This window comes from Petaurus breviceps, unplaced genomic scaffold (assembly GCF_028583685.1).
Source record: "Petaurus breviceps papuanus isolate PSGF00001 unplaced genomic scaffold, PetGlider_PUasm1.0 90434, whole genome shotgun sequence".
Classification (NCBI taxonomy): Eukaryota; Metazoa; Chordata; class Mammalia; order Diprotodontia; family Petauridae; genus Petaurus; species Petaurus breviceps.
This window is the reverse complement of record NW_027187251.1, coordinates 1,569,088-1,593,116: the sequence shown is the minus strand read 5'-3', so window position 1 is coordinate 1,593,116 and position 24,029 is coordinate 1,569,088. Positions and strand designations below refer to the sequence as shown.

General features: G+C 37.3%; 1 protein-coding gene across 1 annotated transcript in view; it reads right to left on the bottom strand.

The window, feature by feature from the left end:
* Positions 1-9,467: 9,467 nt before the first annotated feature.
* Positions 9,468-24,029, bottom strand: part of LPGAT1 (lysophosphatidylglycerol acyltransferase 1) — a 93,603-nt gene continuing 79,041 nt past the window's right edge. The window contains exons 8-9 of the mRNA XM_069108761.1: positions 19,776-19,882; positions 9,468-15,266 (exon numbers count right to left, since the gene is read on the bottom strand). Coding sequence (XP_068964862.1) covers positions 15,115-15,266; positions 19,776-19,882 — 259 coding nt within the window. The 3' untranslated portion in view covers positions 9,468-15,114. The remainder of the gene's footprint in view (positions 15,267-19,775; positions 19,883-24,029) is intronic.

The following is a 24,029-nucleotide window of genomic DNA, read 5'->3' as shown; positions in this document are numbered from 1 at the left end:
GAGAGGAGGAAAAAGTTGGTTTTTGTTTTTGATCAGAATTATTTCAGTGTCTTGCAGCTTCAGGTGGCGTTTGAGTTAGGCCACTCTTACATCTTGGGTGGTATAAATTATATATGAAGACTCACAGGCTATTAGGGCTCTCAAACACTAGAAGTGATTTGTGGCCTTTGCCACAAATGGGCATCATGGCTAAGATGTGAAAATAGAACATTGTGTCAAAAGGGCATTGTTTGACCTCAGTAAAAACCATGTCTTTCCTAAGTTTTATTCTCTTTGTTTTCCTAATTGCCTTTCAGACCTTTAAAACTTATTATCTGCCATCCAGAAGCCATTACTTAAGCTGTTCACTAGCCTAACCAAGAGTGGATGAAGTCAGGGAAATTGCCCCATGAACTATCTTTCATCATAAGTGAAGGACATGAAACCTATATGAGCTATGCTTCAAGGTCCTAACTTGTCTGGAAAATACTGGGAAAAGGAAACAGAAAGGGTCTGTATTGTTGTCTCAGAGGTAGTGATGTCATTAGAAGGTCCTACCTCTAGAGCAAAAGGAGTCTTAGCTTGTTTGGGTCATGTATCCCTTTGGCAGTCTGGTGAAGCCCATGGGCCCCTTATCAGAAGAGTGTTTTTAGAGATATAAAACAAAATAAATATAATTACAAAAGAAATTAATTATACTGAAATATAGCTATCAAAATACTTTTTTTTAAGTTCACAGATCCCAGGTTAAGAATCCCTGACCTAGAGCAAATTGGAGGAAATTGTTTTGAGATAGAGTCTAGAGTAACTGCATCTAATATCTATTAATTTTCCAGAGGGTAGGACAGGAAGAAGATCCAACTTCACAATACATTCTGAGTCAGTAACTGTGCCCTACCACTACAATGCATCCATTGTATCCCATCTGCCTGCAACAACACAATTTTACAGTGATGTGACCCTGAACATCATGTCCATGATGATAGTGAGGATGGTCTCATGTGATTGGGGGTAGGATTTGAGGAGGGTTTACTCCTGGAGATGGATGCAACCTGGGTTTGATTTCCTTTGACAAGACTTCTGACCACTAATGGTCAGGTACTGTTTCTTTCTCCATCCCCAAATGAGGGATTCTTCTCTGTTACCTTCCATTTTTTAGTCAACTTCAGTCAAAGTGTTTTTCCAACAGTAATTTCCAAGTCAGGTCAACAAACATTTAAGCACCTAATATGTGCCTCCCACTATGAAAGTGCTGGGGGTACAAAGGAAGTGAAAAACACAGTCCCTTCCCTTGAGAAGTTCACATTCTAATGGCAGATAAACATGCAAGTGACTATGTATAAACAAGATAGAGACAAATATTTATACAGATAGATAGACAGATAGAAAGAGGTAGATAGATAGATGATAGAAAGAACAAATGGTAGATGGTAGAAAGAAAAAAAGAACAAATGGTAGATGGATAGATGACAGAAAGATAGAAAGGCAGATAGATAAATAGACGATAGAAAGAACAAATGGTGGATGATAGAAAGACAGAAAGAATGAGTGGTAGATAGATGATAGGAAGATAGATGAATAGATGATAAAATGAACAGTAGATAGATGATAAAAAGGTAGACAGATGATAGATAGATAGACAGATAGACAGACAGACAGATAGAATAATTTGTAGGTAATCTCAGAAAGAAGGCACCAACATTGAAGGGGACTGGAAAAGTTTTCTTGGTGAACATAGAATTCTAGCTGAGATTTGAAGAAAGCCAAGAGGCAGTGACAAAAGGGAAAGTATTCTAAGTATAAGGGACAGGCAGTGAAAATGTCTAGAATTGGGAGATAGAGAGTCTTGTGCAAGGAACTGTAAGGAGGAAAATGTCAGTGGATCAGAGAGTACATAGAGGAGCAGAGAGGAGAGTGTAAGAAGAATGAAAAGGTAGGGAGAGGGCAGGTTATGAAGGAATTTAAAAGCCAAACGGATTTTATATTTGATCCTGCAAGTAATAGGAAGCCACTGGTGTTTATTGAAAAGGGGGTGACAAGGTCAGACCTATACTTTAGGAAGACCAGTTTGATAACTGAATAAAGGGCAGTCTGGAATGGGAAGAGATTTGAGGCCAAGACAAACCAAAAGACTATTGCAATAGTTCTCGTGTGAGGTGATAAAGACCTGTCCCATGATGGTGGCAATGTCAAGGGGAAAATATAAAAGATATACAAGGACTTGGAAAGAGATTGTATATAGGGTGTGTATGTGGTGGGGGCAAGTTAAAGAGAATCGGAAATCTAGAATGATAGTAGGTTGTGATCCCGAGGGACTGGGAAGATAAAAAGTTAGGAAGAGGGGAGAGTTTTAGGGGAAAGATATCGAGTTTTGTTTTAGAGATGTTGAGTTTGAGACTTCAATGGGACATCCTGTTAAAAGATGTCCAATGGGCAAATGTGAGAAGGGAGTTCAGGAGAGAGGCGAAGGCCAGGGAGCGGGGGGGAACCCGCAGCCTTGATGCTACATGTGGCTCTCTAGGTCCTCAAGTGTGGCCCTCTGTATCCTCAAGTGTGGCCCTCTGACTGAAAGACCTAGAGGGCCACATGTGGCCTTGAGGCCTCAGGTTCCCCACCCCTGGGCTAGGACTATATAGACCTGAGAATCATCAGCATAGAGATGATAACTGAATACATGGGAACTGGTGAGATCACCAAGAAAATATTATAGAAAGAGAAAAGAGACCAGGACAGAGCTTCGGGAGATGCCCAGAGTCAGTGGGCATGACATGGATTCAGGTACAACAAAAGAGACTTAGGAGCAGCTGACAGACAGGAGAACAAGGAGAGAGCAGTGTTGTGAAAGGTGATCAACAGTGTCAAAAACTGCAGGGAGGTCAAAGATTCTCTTTGGACGATTAGGCCTTTTTTCATAAATGGCATCATGACTGGGATCTAAAAACAGAACACTGGAAAGAGGGCATTGTTTGACCTGATTAAAAATCCATGTCCTTTGTCAATTTTACTTTCTTACATTTCAGGATTGAGACAGATAGAGAGTGAAGATTAATAAGAGAATGGGGATGACAGAGAAGGTGACCTACTGGTGAAGATGGGGAATGGGATCACTTGTGCACGTAGAGGAGTTTGCCTTGGCAAGGAAAAGGGCTACCTCTTCATGTGTGATGGGAGTGAAGGAAGGAATAATGGCAGAAAGCATCAAACTTCTGTAATGCTAAGAAAATCCTTCTGTATTTGCAATTTACATAATTCCTGCCTCTCTTCCCCTGATATTTTCCTCTAAAACAGAAATGGGATGGGGGAAGAATTATGTTTTACTGACATCTTTGGTAACTTTCATTCATCACTGTGATAATCATCCCTATGTACTAAAGAACAGTGAATCCTCCAAGGAGGATTACACACCAATTAGTGGTAAAATAAGTAGTCATGTAGATTAACTTTTTTTTCATTTCTTCAACATTTTAGTGCTCAGAGTTAAAGACTATCTTTTTTTATTTTTGTAGAGGGCAAGGTAGGGCAATTGGGGCTAAGTGACTTGCCCAAGGTCACATGGCTAGTTTTGTGTTAAGTGTCTGAGGCCACATTTGAACTCCTGACTCCAGGGCCAGTGCTCTATTCACTGCGCTACCTAGCCACCCCTAAAGACTATCTTAATGTTTATAAAAGAGGTAATGAGAGAGATATATTTTGCAAGTATAAAGGCAGTGGTCAGTCTGGATAATTGCCACATCCCACTTAAAGTTAGATAAGATTTTATGCCTTCATACCTTAACTAGGTGAGAACATATCTTAGTCAATCAACAAATGTCAATAGTCCTTGAAAACCACTGGAGTGACACTGAAAGGACATTTGTTCCATTTGGTTGAGGGACTTAGCAATGCTCTGGGGGCAACTGTCAAACTCCACAGGGATTGCAGCCAAATCAGATTAAAATAATTTATTTATTTCTTTTTATTTTTTTGTTTTTTTTGGAGGGGGAAAGGTAGGGCAGTTGAAGTTAAGTGACTTACCCAAAGTCACATGGCTAGTAAGTGTTAAGTGTCTGAGTCCAGATTTGAACTCAGGTCCTCCTGACTCCAGGGCTGGTGCTCTATTCACTGTGCCACCTAGCCGCCCCTCCAGATTAAAATTTAATCGGAAAATGTTTTAACAAACAAAATAAAAAGTTCAATAGAACACAGATAATGTTAACTTGTTGGACACCCTTGCTCTGGTTGATTGTATAAACCAGAAGCTAGTTCAGAAGATCTGGAGCTAGTGAACTAGGAGAAAGTAGTCCTGTTAAACTCCTGAAAAGGGATATGGAGGAGCATCCAGCAGGGGAGTTATGCGGTCATATCATGAGAGATTATTTTGGATCTGGATTGGAGACAGTGAGATCAATTAAAAAGCTTTGTTGTTGCTGTTATGTCATGTCTGACTCTTCATGACTCCATTTGGGGTTTTCTTGACAAAGATACTGGAGTGGTTTTCCATTTAGCTCTAGCTCATTTTACAGATGAAAACCTGAGGCAATCAGGATTAAGTGATGTGCCCAGTGTCACACAGCTAGTATGTGTCTGAGACTAGATCTGAACTCAGGGAAATAAATCTTCTTGACTCCAAGCTAAGCGCTCTATCCACTGTGTCCCCTAGCTGCCTTTAGGTGGATAGGGAAGAAGTAGTAAGGCTTTGAATTAGGTTGGTAGCAGATATGAAGGTGTGGCTATCAATATAAAGCAGTATAGAAAGGTCAAGTAGGATTAGGATTGAGGAAAGACTGGGTTGAACAATTAAGAGGTCATTGTTGACCTTGGAAAGAATAGTTTCAATAGTTATATGGGAAATTTTTTTCTTAATTTTTCTTCTCCAAGTATAGATGTGTGGGGAAATAACCAAGAAAATGAATACTTCTGTCCTCTCAACCTCTTCGGTCCTGGCCAATTTGTTAAGATCTTTGAAGGATATAAAATGGTTGTCATTGCTGTTTGTCCTTCATTCTCGAAGAAGACTATGACATCAGGAAGATGATGCCATGACTTGAAAGTGAACTGGATTTAAGTGAGAGAGGGCTGTGCAAAGTCACCAGCCTCATTTTCTCCTCTGCAAACATCTGGGTCCAGTGGCAAGATATAGATTAGGATGACTGGAGATGGCCCCAGTTGTCATTTTAGAACCAGCTCAATTCTAGAAGCAGCCTTTTCCAATCTCTCTTACTTCCTTTCCTCTATAGATTATCTCCAGTTTATTTTGCATTGATCTTGCTTGTCTATACAGAGCATGTCTTTTACCTTTCTTTGTCTCCCCATGGATTAGGCTTGATAAACAAAATAGGTACTTAATATATGAATTACTGATGGGTCAACAAATGGAATGGACTTATCATATTTTTCTCTTATTTGCTACGTCAGGGAATGTTTATTAACACAAGGTTTCTGGTGAAATAGGAGTTAAACTGCTGAACAAGCTCTTGCTTCCTTGGAGATACTGTCTGCCTGACTTTACCTAGGGGAATCAGAACAGGCAGCTTAAGGGACCTATGTCAATAATTAATTACTTCTTTGGGAAGGATAGTCACATAATTGGGAACTGATAACTGTACTTTTCAATGAGTTTCAGTTATTTTTCCTCATCAAGTCTCCTTGGAGGTAGTGAAGAAAGATACAGACAAAAGAAAATAATGACTCTGGTCACTATGACTGAGTTTAATTTGATTTAACTTAATTTAATTTGATTTAACTAACATTTATTATTACCTAGTATTTGCAAAGGAGAGCTAACTGTTGCACTGGATAGAGTGTCAGGCCTGGAGTCAGGAATACTCATTTTCCTGAGTTCAAATCCAGCCTCAGACATTTACTAGCTGTATGACCCTGGACAAGTCACGTAACCCTGTTTGCCTCAGTTTCTTCATCTGTGAAATGAACTGAAGAAGGAAATGGCAAACCATTCCAGTATCTTTGTCAAGAAAACTCCAGATAAGGTCATGAAGGGTCAGACATGACTGAACAACATCTGAATATCCAATAGAGTTTTGTGAAGAAACAGTGTCAGAATTAAGACAAATGTTGAAAACCATATAATGTATAAGTAATTATTTAGGAAACTGAGGATATTTAACCCAGAGAAAATAAGATTTTGAGTAAAAGAGAAAAGATATGGTAGTAATTTTCAAATAAGAAGTGTGTTATTCTAGAGGGCAAAGCTAGGACCAATGAGTAAAAGTGAATTTTAGTCCAATTCAGTTCAGCACTTATGAAATATTTGAGCTAGTAAATTGTGGGAAATACAAAGATGAAAACATGGCAGTTTAAAAAATAATGGCTTTTTTACACGAGAATTGTCCACGCACAGATCTGATCATGTCACTCTCCTCAATAAACTCTGGTAGGTTCTGATTACTTTAGGATCAACTATAAATTCCATTGGCATTTAAAGCCCTTCACAATCTGGTTCTAGGTTGTGGTCTTATTATGAGTTACCCCTCCCCTCTTCACCTACTCTGGTCCAGGCATACTGGTCTCTTTCCATATTTCCAGGTATGGTGACAATTCAATACCTGAAATGAATTTTTTCTCTAACTCTACTACTTGGAAATATTTAACATCTGGCTCTCTGAAAAATAAACATAAGCAAGATATATCTTTAAGTTTAATCTATTAACATTTTATCTTAAAAAAATTTTTTTTTTTTGCTTTTTGGAGGGGCAGTTGGGGTTAAATAACTTGCCCAAGGTCACCTGGCTAGTAAGTGTTAAATGTCTCAGGTGGAATTTGAATTCAGGTCCTCCTGACTCCAGGGCAGGTGCTCTATTCACTGCGCCACCTAGCCACCACCACCATTTTATCTTTTAAGTCTACACTATCAGTAAGACAATAAATCAAACCTTGATTTGTATGTAGCATTTGCCAATTTCTGAAGTGTAACTGCTCATAATGAAAATTTAACAAATAGATCTCTGGAGCTGGTATGAACTGGCTCCAGCCCATCTGTAAGAAGAGAAAGTACTGGCATGAATGGGGATCGGGGAAGTTTCCTTGCAGAATATTAGGCTTTAGGGGAGTGATGAAGGAAGCCAGGATAGTGTAGAGGTGGAGATAAGGAGAGAGAGAATAACAGGCAAGAAAGACAGGTAGTAAAAACACTTGTGGTCCTGAGATGAACAGCGAGAAGGCAGCATTACTGCATGGGCAGAGGAGAGAGTCTGTGGGGGAGGGAAAGGGAGTCAGGTAAAAGAAGACTGGAAAGGAAAGAAGAGGTTAGAGGGTGGAGGGCTCTGAAAGCCACAGAGGGATCCTGGAGGCAATAGGAAGCCACCGAAGTTGGTTGCATTGGGGTGTGACAGGACCAGACCTACCTACACCTCAGGAAGAGCAATTTGATAGCTTTTGAAAGGAGGATGTGGGGAGAGACTGGAAAAAGGGAAACCAAGCAGCAGGTTATCATAATAGGCCAAGTGTGCCACGATGAAGGCCTGAACCACGGTGGAAGCAAATTCAGAGGGAAGGAGGGCACATTTTCAAGAGATGTTACAAAGGTAGGATCAATAGGACGCAGAAACAGATTGGATATGGAATGAGGGGTGAGATTAGGACGACTCCTAGGTTTCCAGTCTGGGTGACTGGGATGGTGGTGCCCTTGACAATTACAGGAAAGTTAGGAAGTGGAGAAGGTTTGAGTGGAACAAGCGAGTTGTTTTGGACATACTGCATCTGAGGTGCCTACAGGCTACAGATCCAGTTATGGATGTCTAGTGGACAGCTGGAGAGGGCTATCCCTGGCACCTAGACCATGCATGGCACATAGTGGGCACATGCTATGCTTGGTGATGGTGAGCTCTTGGTCAGTGCAAGTTTTCCTCCAGAAGATGGACTGCTGCCAGCTGTCACTGGGGCAAGCATGGTCTGTATAATTCTAATATCCTTTCCAATGTAAAGATCCTTGGGATTAACAGGCAGCAAAATCTGTATGAATCCTATTCACCATTTCATAATCTTTCATCTACTTCAATACACTCCCACCTCCCTCTCTGGTTTCCCATTCTAGCAGGTTTATTGTAATATTTTCCTATTGTAACTGGCTCTACAGTTTACAAATCACTTTCACCTTCCTCACAAAAAACCTCTTAAGTGCTACAAGTCTTCTCATTTAACATAGGAAACCAAGGCTCAGGGAGTTGACTGGCCCAGGGTTATAGAGTTGGCAAAATTCAAACCCCAGCATTCCAACTTCGAGCCTAGACTAAAAGAACAAGGGCCAGGGGAGTCAGTTCTATACAAAAGTGCTAAGTGGGGCAAAGGTGTCCTTGCACTACCCTACTCCTTTCTGGGTACCTTTCCTACTTACCTTCTGTTCAGTTATTCTGAACAGACCATCATCTAAATGTTCTGAAGGTATTAGCCGTGAGGGCTTAAAGTATGAGCCCTTCTTTCCTCCTGTCCAAGGGTCAGTCAGATCTGATAGGGGAGACCTTTGGACTGGCCCATGTTCTTTCAACCTATTTGTCTCTGTCACATTCCCTGCCCTCCCCCTCCCCAGCTCTACCTATTGCTCAGGGGACTGTGATCAGTACTATCACTGATTCCATAAAATGTGAGTCAGCTGACTGCCCTATTATGCTTCACCATTCCAGTGATTTTCCAGACTCAAACACCTTTACTTGGCAGCCATTTTTGTGGTCTCCTTTAGAATATAAACTTCTCAACTGTCTCTTTTGTATTTGTATACCCAGCATTTAGCACAGGGCCAGGTATATTATTAGACCTTGTCTAATTATACCCAGACTTCTGGGAATAATACCTAGTAGACAAAAGGTTCAATTTTTATCGACTGGTTATATGATTATTCGTGTTTCAGAATTAATATATTTGTTTAGCTCTTCTGAGGATTTGCTCACTGTTTTTGGTGAACAGGTAGAAGGAACTATTTAATACTTAAGAAATCAGTTATCAGTGGGATGTGGGCCATGTGGCATACAGAAGACTCACTCACCAGTTGCTATTCTCAATGGGGGCCCAAGTCCTTCTGATCAAGAGATGGGGCAGGTAGGTGGTGCAGTGGATGGAGCACTGGGCCTGGAGTAAGAAATATCTAAGTTCAAATCCAGGCTCATTCATTTACTAGCTGTGTGACACTGGACAAGTCACTTAACCCCTTTTTGCTTCAGGTCCTTATCTATAAAATAGGAACATAGTGGAGAAGGAAATGGCAAACCACTCTAGTATCTTTGCCAAGAAAACCCCATGGACAAGTCTATGGGGTCATGAAGAGTGAAACACGACTGAACAACTCGACAACAATGTACCAAAGAACAAAAAAAATCTGGCCATCCTGGCCTTTGTAGGGGAAAAAACAATGTTTGGTCTCATGTTGAACACCATGCTCACATAACTAAATATTTATTTATGCATTTATTTATTGTTGACTTGGCTGACACAGCTAGTGGTGTGTCCCCTGCCTCAGACCTAAAAATGAGAACCAAGATGACAAAGAAGATTAGTCAACATCCTGAGAGGTAAAAATTTATTGATTTATATCATATATCAGCATGTTATGATATGGTCACACCTGGTCATACAGCTGACTTTTATAGCCAAAAGAGGGTTTTTTTTTCTTTTAAAAATACATTTTTTTTTCCCCAGCAGGAACAAACATTTCTAAAACAAACATATTCATATTTAGGCAGGAATTAAAAACAATGGCTTTTTCCCCCCCAAACTAATGAGGAACAGGGCTGGTCAGCAACAGATCTCTTCATGCTTTATTCCTTCCCCCTAATTGTTCTCCACTTTTCACAGAAACGTCTACATAAGACAAAAATCTCATTTTCCCTCCCTCCCCCCACAAATAATGGCCTGAATCCTGAGCCAAAAGAAGAGGTAGACTGAACTGAACATCACACTCATTGGGTAGATTGTGCAACATGCTCCAGTCCACTTAAGAGTTTTCAATGGGCTCGGATTTATAGGCTATAACCAACAAATCTGACAGACACTTCCTGTTCAAACCTGAGACACACATTTATGAGTTTACTTGGCTTTGATGAAAGTAGAGAAATAAACTGAGAAAAAGTAGTGGCCAATAAAGCTCGTCAGGAATAATTCTGAGTTTCATTTCTCTAAATCATAAGATGGTGCAAGTAAGACCACCTTTACATTCGTGTTCTCACCTTTTAAAGCCCCTGCCTAGAAAGATGACTTTTTGTGATGGGAATTCATTTTCCTGAGAGCTCTGAATGGAGCAAATGTGAGAAATATAAGATGCTACCAAGAGATAAAGAGGCTAACAACAAAAGCAAAAATGGGCTTTTCAAACCAAGGATATTTTGCCATCTGATCTAACTCGGTGTGCCTGGGACAATCAATTTACAACTTTTCTTAAAATTCCAATGTAAAAAGTAGCCCCTCCCCCCAAAAAACCCCACACAACACCAAAATACCCCATTCAACTAAGAAAAATTAGAAGCACTTTATCTTGAAAATCAACTTTATTTTCTTGCACAGTTAAAAAAAAATAGAGCCAGCTATTTATTAGTTTCTGTTGAGAAAAAGTTTCTTGTTTTGTGTTTTGTTTTGTTTTTTGCGGGGGGGGGGGGGTATTGACACCAAATTTCTGAAAAGGTGATCTGGATACTAAAATCATTTAAAATGCATTAATAAAACAGATCCACATGTGACCAGCCCTTTACAAAAGTTAATTAGTCACAACAGCCTTTACATTCATTCTTATCATATAGAACAACATGCAAATAACACACCAAGGAAAAGGGAAAGGTCAAACAGGCTAAAGTAAACAATATGTCATTAGGAAAACTAAAATCCATTTTATAAAATAAACACAGTTTTGTAATAACAACCTTAAAAGAAATGTGTCTTAATACAACAGTGGTTCAATATATAACTGTTTCATTACCCAATTATAAAACAGAAGTTACTGTCAAATGCATAGACTCCTTAACATGTAAAGAATTTGTGCATCACAGTTATGTGTTCAACAGTTTTACACAATAAAAATAAAGCCATTCAAAATATATGTGTGCATACTTTGCAACTAGAATACAAGTTTATTTTGCTCTTTAAACTGTTTTAAAAAAATACTAAATGTAAAAATCCACAAATATGTAATTTTGCAAAAAAAAAATTCATATCACATCTTTCATATGGTTCCAGTCACCTTCCCCCCAAAGTCTAGTACCCTCAGTTTATTTCCAGGGCCCAGCTCCTAATTGTTGGGGATTGGTGCAAAATGGTTGAAGTAAAGCACCAACCAATGACTGCTCCAAAGAACCCCCAGGCTTCTTTGTAATTTAGATAGTCCCCACTTAGGTGGTTTTGGTCCCAAGCACATTCTGCTTTACTCACATATAAGCTGAACCAATGTACCTGTGGGCCAAGCCCAGCACTTGGACTTTTCCTTTCTTTTTAACAGAGGTAAGGTTTATAGCACTGCATGGCAAGAAAACAGATCATTTTTACTTTTTGCTCTATGTGAATCAGAGCTGAATACTACCATCAAGGTAAAATACATTTCATTTTCATTTAAGAAAGAGGAAAAAAAAGAAAAGAATTAAATCTTCTTATTTAGCAGTGCAAATTATTTTTCTTAAATATCAACACAAATCCAACTCCTACTTGTCATGATTGAAGATTATTTATTATAACCAAATTTAAATATTACAGAAGTGTTCAGTGAAGTGATTGTCAAAAAAGAAAATTACTAAGACAAATCCACATGGGGGAGAATGAACATTCAAAAACAAATCCCAAAGGCATTAACAATAGAATGATGTACCGCAGAAGTTTACATTTGGTGATTTAAGGTTTCAATTTAATAAAACAGTTTGAGAACAGTTTTAATACAGCCAACTCTTGATTATTCAGGAGCTGATTATTCAGTCTGTGGATTATTCAAGTTTGTTTCTCTTCTTTTGGTTGCTTTTTACTCATTTCACTGCTCAATAGGACATTCACAAATATATGACCAGGGGAGCTACAAATCAAACCAATCAATTTTGTACTTGGTAGCATTTTTGTTTAAAGGTTTGAGTAGAGAGGAGACTGAAACAAACAGATACAGTAGATTTTTAGATTATCTGTGAATTTCAATTATCCACATAAAGCCAGGTAATAAACAAGTTTGGCTGTAATGAAGAAACTACCCAATCATATAGACTTGAACATACAAGCTACCTTTAAAAAAGACCTATTGTCTAGAAACTCATAACTAACTGTAGTAGATAACCTGTTTCCCCTTTAAACCTTTATTACTTGCTTCAATTTATCCCTCAGCCTCCACTGGATAATGGGTTTCTCCACAGCAATGCAACTAAAACATCAAACAACTGATTCTAAAAGTTACAGTCAGCTGATGCATTTAGATCACTTTTGTAGTCACTGAAACCAAGTTACTGGTCCTACCAATAGAAAGCAACACTCAGGATTGTTGGGTTTTAGAAATACACACTGATCTCTGCTGAGGCAATCTAGGTAGACCAACAGGACTGCAGAGGAGGTGAGGCTATACAGGCTAACTTAACTGGTGAGCTCCAAACAACTTAAGCTAGCACAATAACTATTTCCTATAAGCTTTATAATGCTTTCTCTTGATAAAATGTGAGTCCTTTGAATTTCTTTCCCCTTTACACAAAAACTACACTGAAAACTAGAAGGTTTTATTCAGAGTTTGGTTTTTGTTTTTTTCTTTAAACAACAGAAAACACCCTGATTACCACATAGGAAGGAACACTGATTCTCCTTTCATATTCTTTAGTGCAGGTAGGAGAATGCCACTCACTGAGAAGGAAACTACAATCAGTGCTCTAAAACAAACTGTTTTAACAAACAAAAGAGAACGATATGCTTTAAAATAATTTAAAAAGTTATAGGGTCAACTGTATACCCGTCTATCCACTGACCATACCCACTGCGTAAGTAACTGGCACACCTGTCTGTCCTGTTTGACCCATTACTATTGGAAAAGTATCCTGCTCCAGGAAGGAGCTTCTTTGATGAGTGCAATCATTTCAACTGACTGTCCCTTTATGGAAAACCTTTCTTTTTTCAACTGAACATCAAAGGATTTGTTAAAAATGGTCATATCTACATTCCTCTGGAGGGGGAAAGCAACAGGAGATCCCCAATACAGATTTCTTTAGGAATGAGGATCTGCTTGGGATCGCCTGTATATGAAAGGGGCGTGAAGAGAATGAGTTCTATGCTCCTTTCGCCAGGTGCCGCTAGGGTGGGCTGGGCTTCATGTGTGCACTATCACTGTGCATGGGCACTCAATAAAAAACTGGGTTTCCAAATTTCATCTTACAACGAACATTTCCCAAACTAAGTACATCAACACTTCTGCATGTCACCAGTAGCAGTACTTCCAGTCAATGAGGTATTTCAGTTACTGCGTTGTCTTTGTTACATATGCATTGAGTTACCTTAAAGGATGAAGATATTGTGGACTTATATTTGGCGTTAATTAACCTTTCCCACAAAACTGAGAGGAAATTCACATCGTTCTATTTTTTGGTTTATTTTAAGTGGAAAATATTTAGCTTCATTTTTATCTTATAAACTACCTATCAAAATTGGTATTTGTGTGATTAGAGGCAACAGGGGAGTCTACATTGCCAATAGCACATAACACTACAGTTGACTTACTTGGATCTTAATAATTTTACAATTCCAAACCACAAACACCCAATAGCTCAACAGCTGTCATTTAGACTATGTACCGATGTAGCTCTTTTGTAGGAAGAATTTGGTTCTATCATGAGGTAAATCACACAAACAAGATGACAAGAACTCTATTTTCTAGCAATCAATAAGAACCAGACTACTTTAAAAGCTTTTGGAAGAAAGAGGCTGAATTTGCATCAGCTTGCCTCCTAGTTAACTTTCCTTCTCCTGAGACTAGCAACTACTTTTGATATGATGACAATAGTGCTTACTGTTTGTACAGGTTTATCTAGAGGGCTATGTTTGTACCTTTTCATAGGAGACTGAATAACTTCCTATCATTTTAAGCCAGTGTCTGGCTCTAGCTATTATTAGTTTTCTAATCAACTAACTAGTCTATTTTCTCCCTAAATAGAACATGTAGTTGTTTGGCATTAACTTGTTTTAACCATCCCCAAATGTATGTAGTGTTAGCACATCAAAATGGGAAACAAAACAAAACAAAAGGCTTCTGAGCTATGTAAGTGTCATATCAGCAATAGTGTGGTACCCAAAGCATTACTGTGCTGAAGAGTATCAGCACTCAAGTAAACCTTCAGAGGCAGCAATGCCTCTCAAGAAACCCACTTAAAAATATTCAATCGATCTCAAGCTATAAGACTTTTCCTTCTCTGTATTTGCATCTCTTAAAAGTGCATTTTGCAAAAGATAAAAATTAGTCCATGAAATGTATTCTAAAGATGAAAAATCAAAAGACAAGACATTTTTTCACTCCTTTGGAAATGGGAAAGCACTAACACACGTAAACATGGTGATGGATGATAAACTCAACAAAGTAGAGACCAAGATAGCCAGGACTGATTTCTGTTGTTTAAGCACATCCTAGTACTATTAGACCTAATGAGCACTGGCTCTTTCCACAGAGAATGTCTGACACTGTATTTCACTTAGGTGTTTAGGAATGGTTTGCTTTTATCTTAAAATAGGAACTGATGACCAAGAAACAGTAATGCAGGAGGCCCCAACTCTCCCATAAATGTTAGTGGCAACATAACTTCAATTGCTGGAAACAAAGGATCTCTAGAACACTGGTAGTACAGACTACTGGATAAGAGGAAAATCGAGCTTTCTAATCTTGGACTAAGTTTCCAAGTATATTCAGTGGTGATATAGTTTCTCTTAGTCTTCCAGGATGACGTTATGATCGCCTCTTCTCACAAAAGCATGTTTGTGTGACATGTTTGTGATACAGAATACCTTTTAAAAACATGGAAAGTTCTTAAAATACATTAACAGGTCATTATATTACTGATCCTCACTTTTAGTAAAGTTTTAAAATTTCCCCAAAGATGGATAAAAATTAAGCTGGCCATCCAATTTCCTTTACTTGCGTATATTCTCATTTGCACATGTAATATAATGCACATTTGCAAAAGCCTAAACTCTCTTATGGTGTCCATAGGTCCCATTCAGCTCCTAGAATAGGCAATGATAAAAATACCGCAAAATGTTGTACCACATATAACCTGATAAAAATGCTAAGGACTGTATGAAAAATAGCCACATGTTGTTGAGTGTCATCTCCTTAGAAACAGCTTTCTTCTGGCCACTTAGAGGAGGAAAAGCTCCTAAAAGAGTAAAGCAGAAAAGTTAATCAACTTGCATGGTGGTAGATTTCCTGAAAACCTTGCCCCCCCCCCCCAAAAAAAGTTGGTAGAACTAAGAATTTAATGAAAAGCATCTTGAGGCTATCTTTAGTAAGTAATCCCTCTATTTCCATAAAATTTTACCTAATATTTTTGCCAAGAAATAAGTAAGGAAATTATCTACTTTTGTCTTTCAAAATATAATATTACTTTGTGGAAAATATTTTAGTCACATAAAGGGAAGGAGAACCAGGTAAATAGTGTATTTAAATTGTCTGAAATAGAAAGTCACTACCACTGAAAGTCATTATTTCATCACTTTTCTTATATTCTTCAGCATCTTCAACACTTTGATGTTTGTTATTAATCTTTTGGGCAATGTGAACCACAGGTACCTGTTGATGGTAACAAATATATAGCTAACACCTTTAAGTTCCATAACCCATTACTCAAAAGAGGCCAAAAACAGACTTCTGAGCTATTCGAAAGAATACTGGACAGGTAATATTTTTATCTCAGTGCAATAATGCAAATTTTCTGCATGGCACAGTAGATAAAATGGTGGACTTGGTCAAGAGTCCCGAGTTTTAATCCTAACTCAGACATATTACTAGTTGTGTAACTCTGGGCAAGCCACTTAACTTGTAAACAGCCTCAATTTCCTCCTCTAAAAAATGGGGACAATACTAGCATCTACCTTATAAGGTTGCCAAGAGGATCAAATGAGAGAACATGTATAAAGTGCCTTGCAAAACCTTAAAGCTAGTTATTATTTTGACAACTGTCCAAAACCCTTCCCCCTTCAGTTTAATTAACAAACTTCTATTATATACCTACCAGAAGAAAAGTACCAAAAGTTAATTTCATTCTCTCCCTCCCTCTCCCCTCACACACACATATATATACACACACACACGTATGCATGTATGTATATGTATACACACACAAAACATAAACATGCATAAACAGACTAAAACCAAGCAGACTTACAGTAACAACAAAATGCCCGTTTTACTTATTATTAGCATATGGTGATTATAACTTTTAAATTTTTTTTTGGAATTTGTTTTTTTGATGACAGTTGAAATATTTTAAGTATTTGAGAATATATTTTATCTTTGGGTGCTCCAGTGGGTGAGGCAATAAAGGAATGTTCGGGCTAATGGAATATTCTGATTAGCTTGTGAGGAATTCCCAGAAGAGGTTAGTTATACAAATGGGAAATAGTAGATAAAATATGCAGTTCACAGTTTTCCATATCTTAGAGTTTTGGTGGAAGTTAATCAAAATCATGGTTTAAGTGCCAATATAACAATATGAAGAAAGCCTTCTAAGTTTTCTCCCCCACTGTGTGTCTAGCAATTGAGCTAAATATCCCAATTCTTGTAGTAAGTTAAAGGTTTTAAAAAATCTATGATTTTATCTGTCCTTTAACATGAAGGAAATATAACCCATATGACCAATGCCATGGAATCTGTTACCACTCTTTCTGATTTCTGCAGTTGCTTGTTTTAAGCTGAAAATATCTAAAACCCTCTTCACATGAAGTTCTTAACCCCCCAAGTCCACCCCCAAATAGTGACCAGTTTCTAAAGGCTAACTTAAGAATATAGAAATACAGTACAGAAACGATCCAGAATTTTTAAAATGATGGCTTATGGACCACACTTAACCTGGAAATATATTCCCTGTCACCTTCGAAAACCTGCTCTGCCTCATGATTTCCCTATTTCTATTAGTCACTTGCGATCAAACCTTCAGTGTCACTTCTGGCTGCTCCTTTCCTTAGACCTCTAATCCTAGATTTCTGTAATCTCTTAGTTCTGCTTCTTATTTTCCATTTGTATTATAACCACTAGAGTTCAGATCCTTGTTTTCTTCTCATTTAGACTGTTGAAATCTTCTCTTAACCAGTTTTCCAACCGTTAATGCCAGTTAGCATCCACCTTACTATAACTCTTATATAACTCACATCCCCATCATGTCTATAGGAACAGAAGGAAAGATTGTCATATTTTGGAATCTAGGTAAGTTACATTTCTAGCATTCCCCCGATCTATTAGTCTAGTAACCTTGTAAAAAAAAAAAAAGAAAGAAGGTTAATCTGGCATGATGTGTTCTTGATGCAATCATACTGGCTCTATGTAATCATTGTTTCTTTTGTCTGTAGTTGCTGAGTAATTCAGTTGTGTCTAACTCTTCCTAATCCTGTGGACCATAGCACACCAATACTGTCCATGGGGTTTTTTGGGCAAAATTACTTGGTTTGTCATTTCTTCCTCCACTGAATTAAGGCAACAGAGGTTAAGTGACTTGCCTTGGGTCACATACTAGTAAGTGCCTAAGGCTGGTTTTGAACTCATATCTTCCTGACTCCAGGCCCAGTGCTCTATCCACTAAACCACCTAGCTGCCTCCTGTTTCTGTGTCTAAAAGATCCCTTTAATAATAAAATGTAGAACTTGGCTAGGAACAGAAGTAAAACATACTATCTATAATTTGTAGGCTCTATTCTTTTCCCTTTTCTGACAACCAGGACACTCACCCTTCTGCAGTCCCACAGTGCATCTTCTGTGTTTCTGATCATTCAAAGATCAATGAAAATGGATCATTGATTACATTTGCCAATTATTTCAGCACCCAAGTATAAAGTTGTTTGATATCCAATGACTTAAAACTCATGAAGTGCACTTGTGTACTTTTTAAAAATCTCTCTTCTTTTCTTGGGTATTGGCTCCCTATAAAGCATTTTTGTTCTGTTCTTCAAATACTTTAATTGCTTTTGTGCAGTTAAGACATGAAGAAACTGAACTGTAGTGACTCCATTTCTATACAATTTGCTCATTATTAGGCATGAATAATTCATTCCAATAATGTACTCTGCAATTATGTATGTTAGGAAACACTTCTGTATTTTACTTTGTTAATAAGGAAGCTAAACTATTCTTTCTAAGAAATTAGGTTTCATTAATTTTATTGTACAGATTTGCTGTCAGTTAACTACAGATGCTGTCATCATTTATAAAGATAAAAGAAGTTTTATTCATTTGTCCATCTATCTAAAAGTCACTTTAATTTTAAGGTTTTAGGCAATCTCACAAAGACCTGTCATTTTAAATAGCACGTCCAGAGAGTTTTTTTGATCGTAGATTTCTTTGTTAACTAGAACAAATCTGTCATTTGTGCCTTAGATTTACAATAACCTTGGTAGAATGCCTTATGCTGAAGGGAAGAGGAGTGGGAAAAGAATGCTTCCAAACAATGAAACAGAAACATAGAAAAATAGACTTATCCAAAAAAAAATGATTTATGTTTATAATTTGAGTAGCTGCCCCCAGGTGAACGTGGTGTCCAGATTTATCCATTGCATGAATCACTGACTACATTTTTCCTAGGGTAAATAACTGGAAAATTAGCCTACAATTATGTTTCCTATGAAAAATTAACTAAAATATTATAATCAGTATATCTAATTCAATTTAGAAAAAAGATTTAAAGAAATATAAACATTTAGATAAAATTAAAATCCCATCCTAACTAAACTTCAATTGTTCTCTATCATTGTTTTGTCTAGCCTTGGCTTTCTTACACTGAATTAAGTAAAACTTTTTATCTATGTTTTAGGCATTAAAAAATTCTTTTACACAGCTCAAAAGTTACCTTTAAATTGACCAACTCTGATTCTCCAGGGCTTCAGGGAAACTTAACATAAAAAACCCTTACTAATCTGTTTCTAATTTTGCTTCATTTAGTGCCCCTATCGCATACCCAATGCTGCTCTTTATCTAACCCTTCTACCCTATTTGTATTAGAAAACTTTTTCTTTGCTTCTTCTAGAAAAAAAGAGAATATCAGTACCTTTGATAACAAGCATATGCGAGAGTTGTATGACTTTCTGCATCACTATAAAATCCCTAATTTGGTCTCCTTAAGTCTTTTAAGTCTCTTTAAGGTCTTTTAAGGAAAAAATTTCCTCAGTAGAGATTTTTTTTTTTTACCAACTTACCCTCTCTAAGTAACTAAGCTTTTGAAGCTCTACCACTTTATGCATTATTTTCCTTAAAACTGGTTAAGATTAAACATAAAGCAGCTTCCAGCTTGCTGTTTCTTAAAGGGGCTTTTACCTTTTCTATTCTGACCATTTTAAAACACTTTTCAACAGGACAGCTTGTAAACAGTGGTATACAATCATTCAAAGAATAGTTGCCTACAGGAGTCAATCTTTTGGCAAAACAGTGCTATTTATTACTTATCAAAGATCTAAGTGATAAAATGGAAAACAAATACATTCAAGTATATCATCAACACTAAGGTGGGTAGTAATGTTAATATTTTAGGAAAAAATAAGCATAATTTTTAACACATACGGTCTATTACAGAGCAAAGGATTTTAAGGGGATTTTAAGTATTCAAAGCATTATTACCTATTTAAAACCATCTTTGAGCAAAAAGGACATATATTCATATATAAGTTTTCTGGCAAAAAGCTCACCTGTTTCATAAAAGTGTGACAAGAGGTTCTCCTTTTCAATGAACCGCTGATAGAGCCAATTAGTAAGGTCATCATTCTCCATAGGTACATCTTTAATTGGAAAAATCCTAATCAGAATATATAAAGTTAAGCCATATCAATTCAAATGTCAAAATCATTTAAGTTTTCCCACAACACTTCAGATGCCTTTAAAACCAGAGACACCAAAACTACTTGGTCAGGGGTATATTTATTCTGCCCACCTCAAGTCAAAGGAAGGGTTCTTAATATTTATTGATGATCTATATGTGGGTAAAATTCAATTGGCTATTTGCAGACAGATATACCTATTTTCAAAAATTCAGGTTTTTACAACAACTTTTATGATTAAGATTAACAACAAGAGCAATAATATGAATACACAACTCTACTGGAACTGGATTATTATCATAGATGGAAATGTTGCCCACAATTGACATAACATTGATATATACAAAATTTAAGAATAATATTTTCAATATATGTAGCCATGCAAAAATATCCATAGTCTCCTAAAGCTACATGGAATAAAAAACTCTCAAAACAGAAATCTAGCAGAAATCAAAATAATTTTATTAACAGTATCCCTTTTATCCCATCTGCTCCTGGAACTGTGCCAAGGATGATGTCAGTGAGCCTACAGAAGATGTGCTCACATTTAAATACTTTTTATTCAATTACATAAAGTAGTTTTTTTTATCACCTATGTATGCAATAATCTGCAGAACATTAACTATAAAAGAATAAAGCAGGATAGTGACTTGTTCTCAGGTTCATTTCTATCTGAACTCTATCAAATATAAGAAGAGAACAAGAACAAGAATAATAATAACTAACATTTGCACAACACTCTAATTTTTACAAAGTTTATATGCATTGTGTCATTTGAGCTTCAAGACAGCCTTGTGAAGTAAGTACTACAAAGGCACAAGGACCTCCATTTTGTTACAAATAAAGAAACGGAAGCTCAGAAAAACTAATGATTTCTTCATGATCACATGATTAGTAAATGCTGGACTCAGAACGTGAACCCAGGTCTTCCTGATTCCAATTCAATAAGCAGTTAACAAACATTTAAGTGCTTGTGTGTTCTAGGCACTCTGCTCAGGGTTGGGGGATAGAAAGGAAGTAAGAAACACAGTCCCTGCCTTCAAAGAGCTCCCTTTAAAAAAAAATACTTGGGGTGGCTAGGTGGCACAGTGAGTAAGAGCACCGGCCCCGGAGCCAGGAGGACCCAAGTTCTGTTCCAGCCTCAGACACTCACACAAAAAAAAAAACTAGCCATGTAACCTTGGGCAAGTTACTTAACCCCAATTGCCCTCCAAAAAAGGCAAAAAAAAAAAATATATATATATATATATACACACTCATTTTATTCAGAACCTAAGAAACAAAACCAGCATTTCCAGAACAAAGTGGGTAGAGAAACAGGATTGCACCTGAAATTGCAGATTGCATTAGAAAACCTTTTCTTTGTTTCTTCCAGAAAAAAAGGAGAACATCAGTACCTTTGGTAACAAGCATATGGGAGAGTTGTATGACTTTCTGCAGATCCATTATGTACAATTTACAATTCCTTTTAAATACACAACAAAGTAACTCATGTAACTTTCTTCCCTGCCCCCCACACCAAACATCAAGATGGCTACCATTAGACACAACTCTGTGTGTGTATTGTCTCCCTCCCTCCCTCTCTCTGTCCCTCGCTCTCTCTCTCCTTCTCCCTCTCCCTACCTATATATAGAGAGGGATATATGTGTGTGTGTGTGTGCGCGTGTGTATGTGTATATACGTATATGTGCACGCGCACATACGTCAGTTCTTTTTCTGGATTCAAACAGCATCTTCTTTCATTGGATCTTGGTTAATATGGATATTTATAACAGTTAAAAATGACTTGATCTCAGCTATGTTCTTAAAACAACACTGCGGTTACAGTATACAACGTTCTCTTGGTTCTGCTCATTTTGCTCTTCATTATTTCATGAAGGTCTCACCATGCTTTTCTAAAATCATTGAGCTCATCATTTTTTTTTTTTGCTTTCTGAAGGGCAGTTGGGGTTAAGTGACTTGCCCAAGGACACACGGCTAGTTTTTGTGTTATGTCTGAGGCCAGATTTGAACTCAGGTCCTCATGATTCCAGGGCCAGTGATCTATTCACTGTGCCACCTAGCTGCCCCCCTCATCATTTCTTATAGCAGAATAATATTCTATCATGAATATGTACCACAATTTCTTTAGTCATTCCCCAATTGAGGGGCATCTCCATAATTTCCAGTTCTTTGCCACCACAGAGAGAGCTGCTATAATAAATATGTAGTTTCTTTTCCCTTTTCCCTAATCATCTTGGAAAACATCCACTTGCTGGGTCAAAGGATATAGGCAGTATAATAACTCTTTGAGCATAATTCCAAATCTCTTTCCAAGATGGATGGATTGCATTGGCTCACAGATCCACCAACAATGAATTAAGGCCCCAATTTTTCCACATCCCCTCCAATATTTGTCACTTCCTCCTTCTATCATTTAAACTAATCTGATACATATAAAATGATATCTCAAGGTTGTTTTAATTTGTATTTCTCTAATGAATAATGATTTAGAGCATTTTTTCATATGACGATAAATTGTTTTGATTTCTTCATTAGAAAATAGTCTGTTTATATCCTTTGACCATTTATCAATTGGGGAATGACTTTCATTCTTATAGATTTTGACAAACTTCTCATTATTTGAGATATGAGACCTTTATCTGAGGAAATGTCTATAAAATTTTTTCTCAGTTTTCTACTTTCCTTTTGATCTTGCCTACATTTATTTGCACAAAAACTTTGTAATTTAATGTAATTAAAATTATCCATTTTGCATCTCACAATACACATACATATTATATATACACATGTACATATTGGTGTCAAATGGTGGCCTTTTCTAGTGTGGGATGGAGAGGGAAGGAAGGATGATAGTTCAGAACTTAAAAGGTTAACAAAAAATAAATTAAATTAAAAATTTTTTAAAACCTAAACAGCAATATCATAGTGATCTACTGTGAAAATACAACCTAAGCAACACAATGATCTAAGACAATTCTGAAGGACTTATGATGAAAAATGCTATCTACCTCCAGAGAGAGAACAGATGAACTCTGAGTGCAAACTGAAGTATAATTTTTTCCACTTTATTTTTCTTGCCTTTTTTTTTGCAACACAGCTAATATAGGACATATGGTTTGCATGATTTCACATGTATAACTGAAATCATATTGAGTGTCTTTTCAGTGGGTGAGGAGGTTCTGGAGGGAGAAAAAATTTGGAAATCTATTAAAATAAACAATTAATTAAGAAAAGAAAACATAAAGCCTCAAAGTTCTGATGTCTAGTCACTGAGACACATTGGACTGTTTGATCCTGAATGATAAAACTGTATTTTAAGTATTATACACAATGCCGCAGAGGTCATATGACTGTGTATATATATACATGGTATGAGTTTTAAATAAAAACACTGATTTCCTAACACATGTACCAGAACTAAAATAAACAAAATAAAACAGATATCCTGTAGACATCTTAAAACTCAAAATGTCTAAAATTGATACCATTATCTCCCTGCTTCCAAACTTCCTATAATTGTCCAGGGCATCACTATCCTCCCAGTCATCCAGGCTCACATTCTGGGTGTCATCCTAGTTCCTCAATCTCTCTTACCCTTCCCCCCACATCCCCATATCCAATACACTGCAAAGGCCTGTTGATTTTATCTTTATAACGTTTCTCATCTGCTCTGCTGCCAAAGTGATTTTCCTAATGGACACGTCTGGCCATGTTTTCCTCCAATCCCCGTTCAACAAAACTTAAGGAGGTTCCTTCAGAATCACATATAATATCCTCTGTTTGGCATTCAAGGCCATTTACAACTCAGTCCCTTCTTACTCTTCCAGTCTCCTTACACCTTACTCCCTACCATGTACTATAATTCAGTCACTGGTCTCTTGCTTGTTTCCTCAAATAAGACACTTCATCTCCTAACTGACTGACCCTATGCCTGGAATTCTCTCCCTCCTCCTCTCTGCTTCCTGGCTTCAATCAAGTTGCAGCTCAAGTCTCAATAAAGCCTTTCCAAATACCCCTTAGTTCTAGTGCCTTCCCTCTGTTGATTATCTCTAATTTATCCTATACACACACACACACACACACACACACACACACACGTGTGTGTGTGTGTGTGTGTGTATA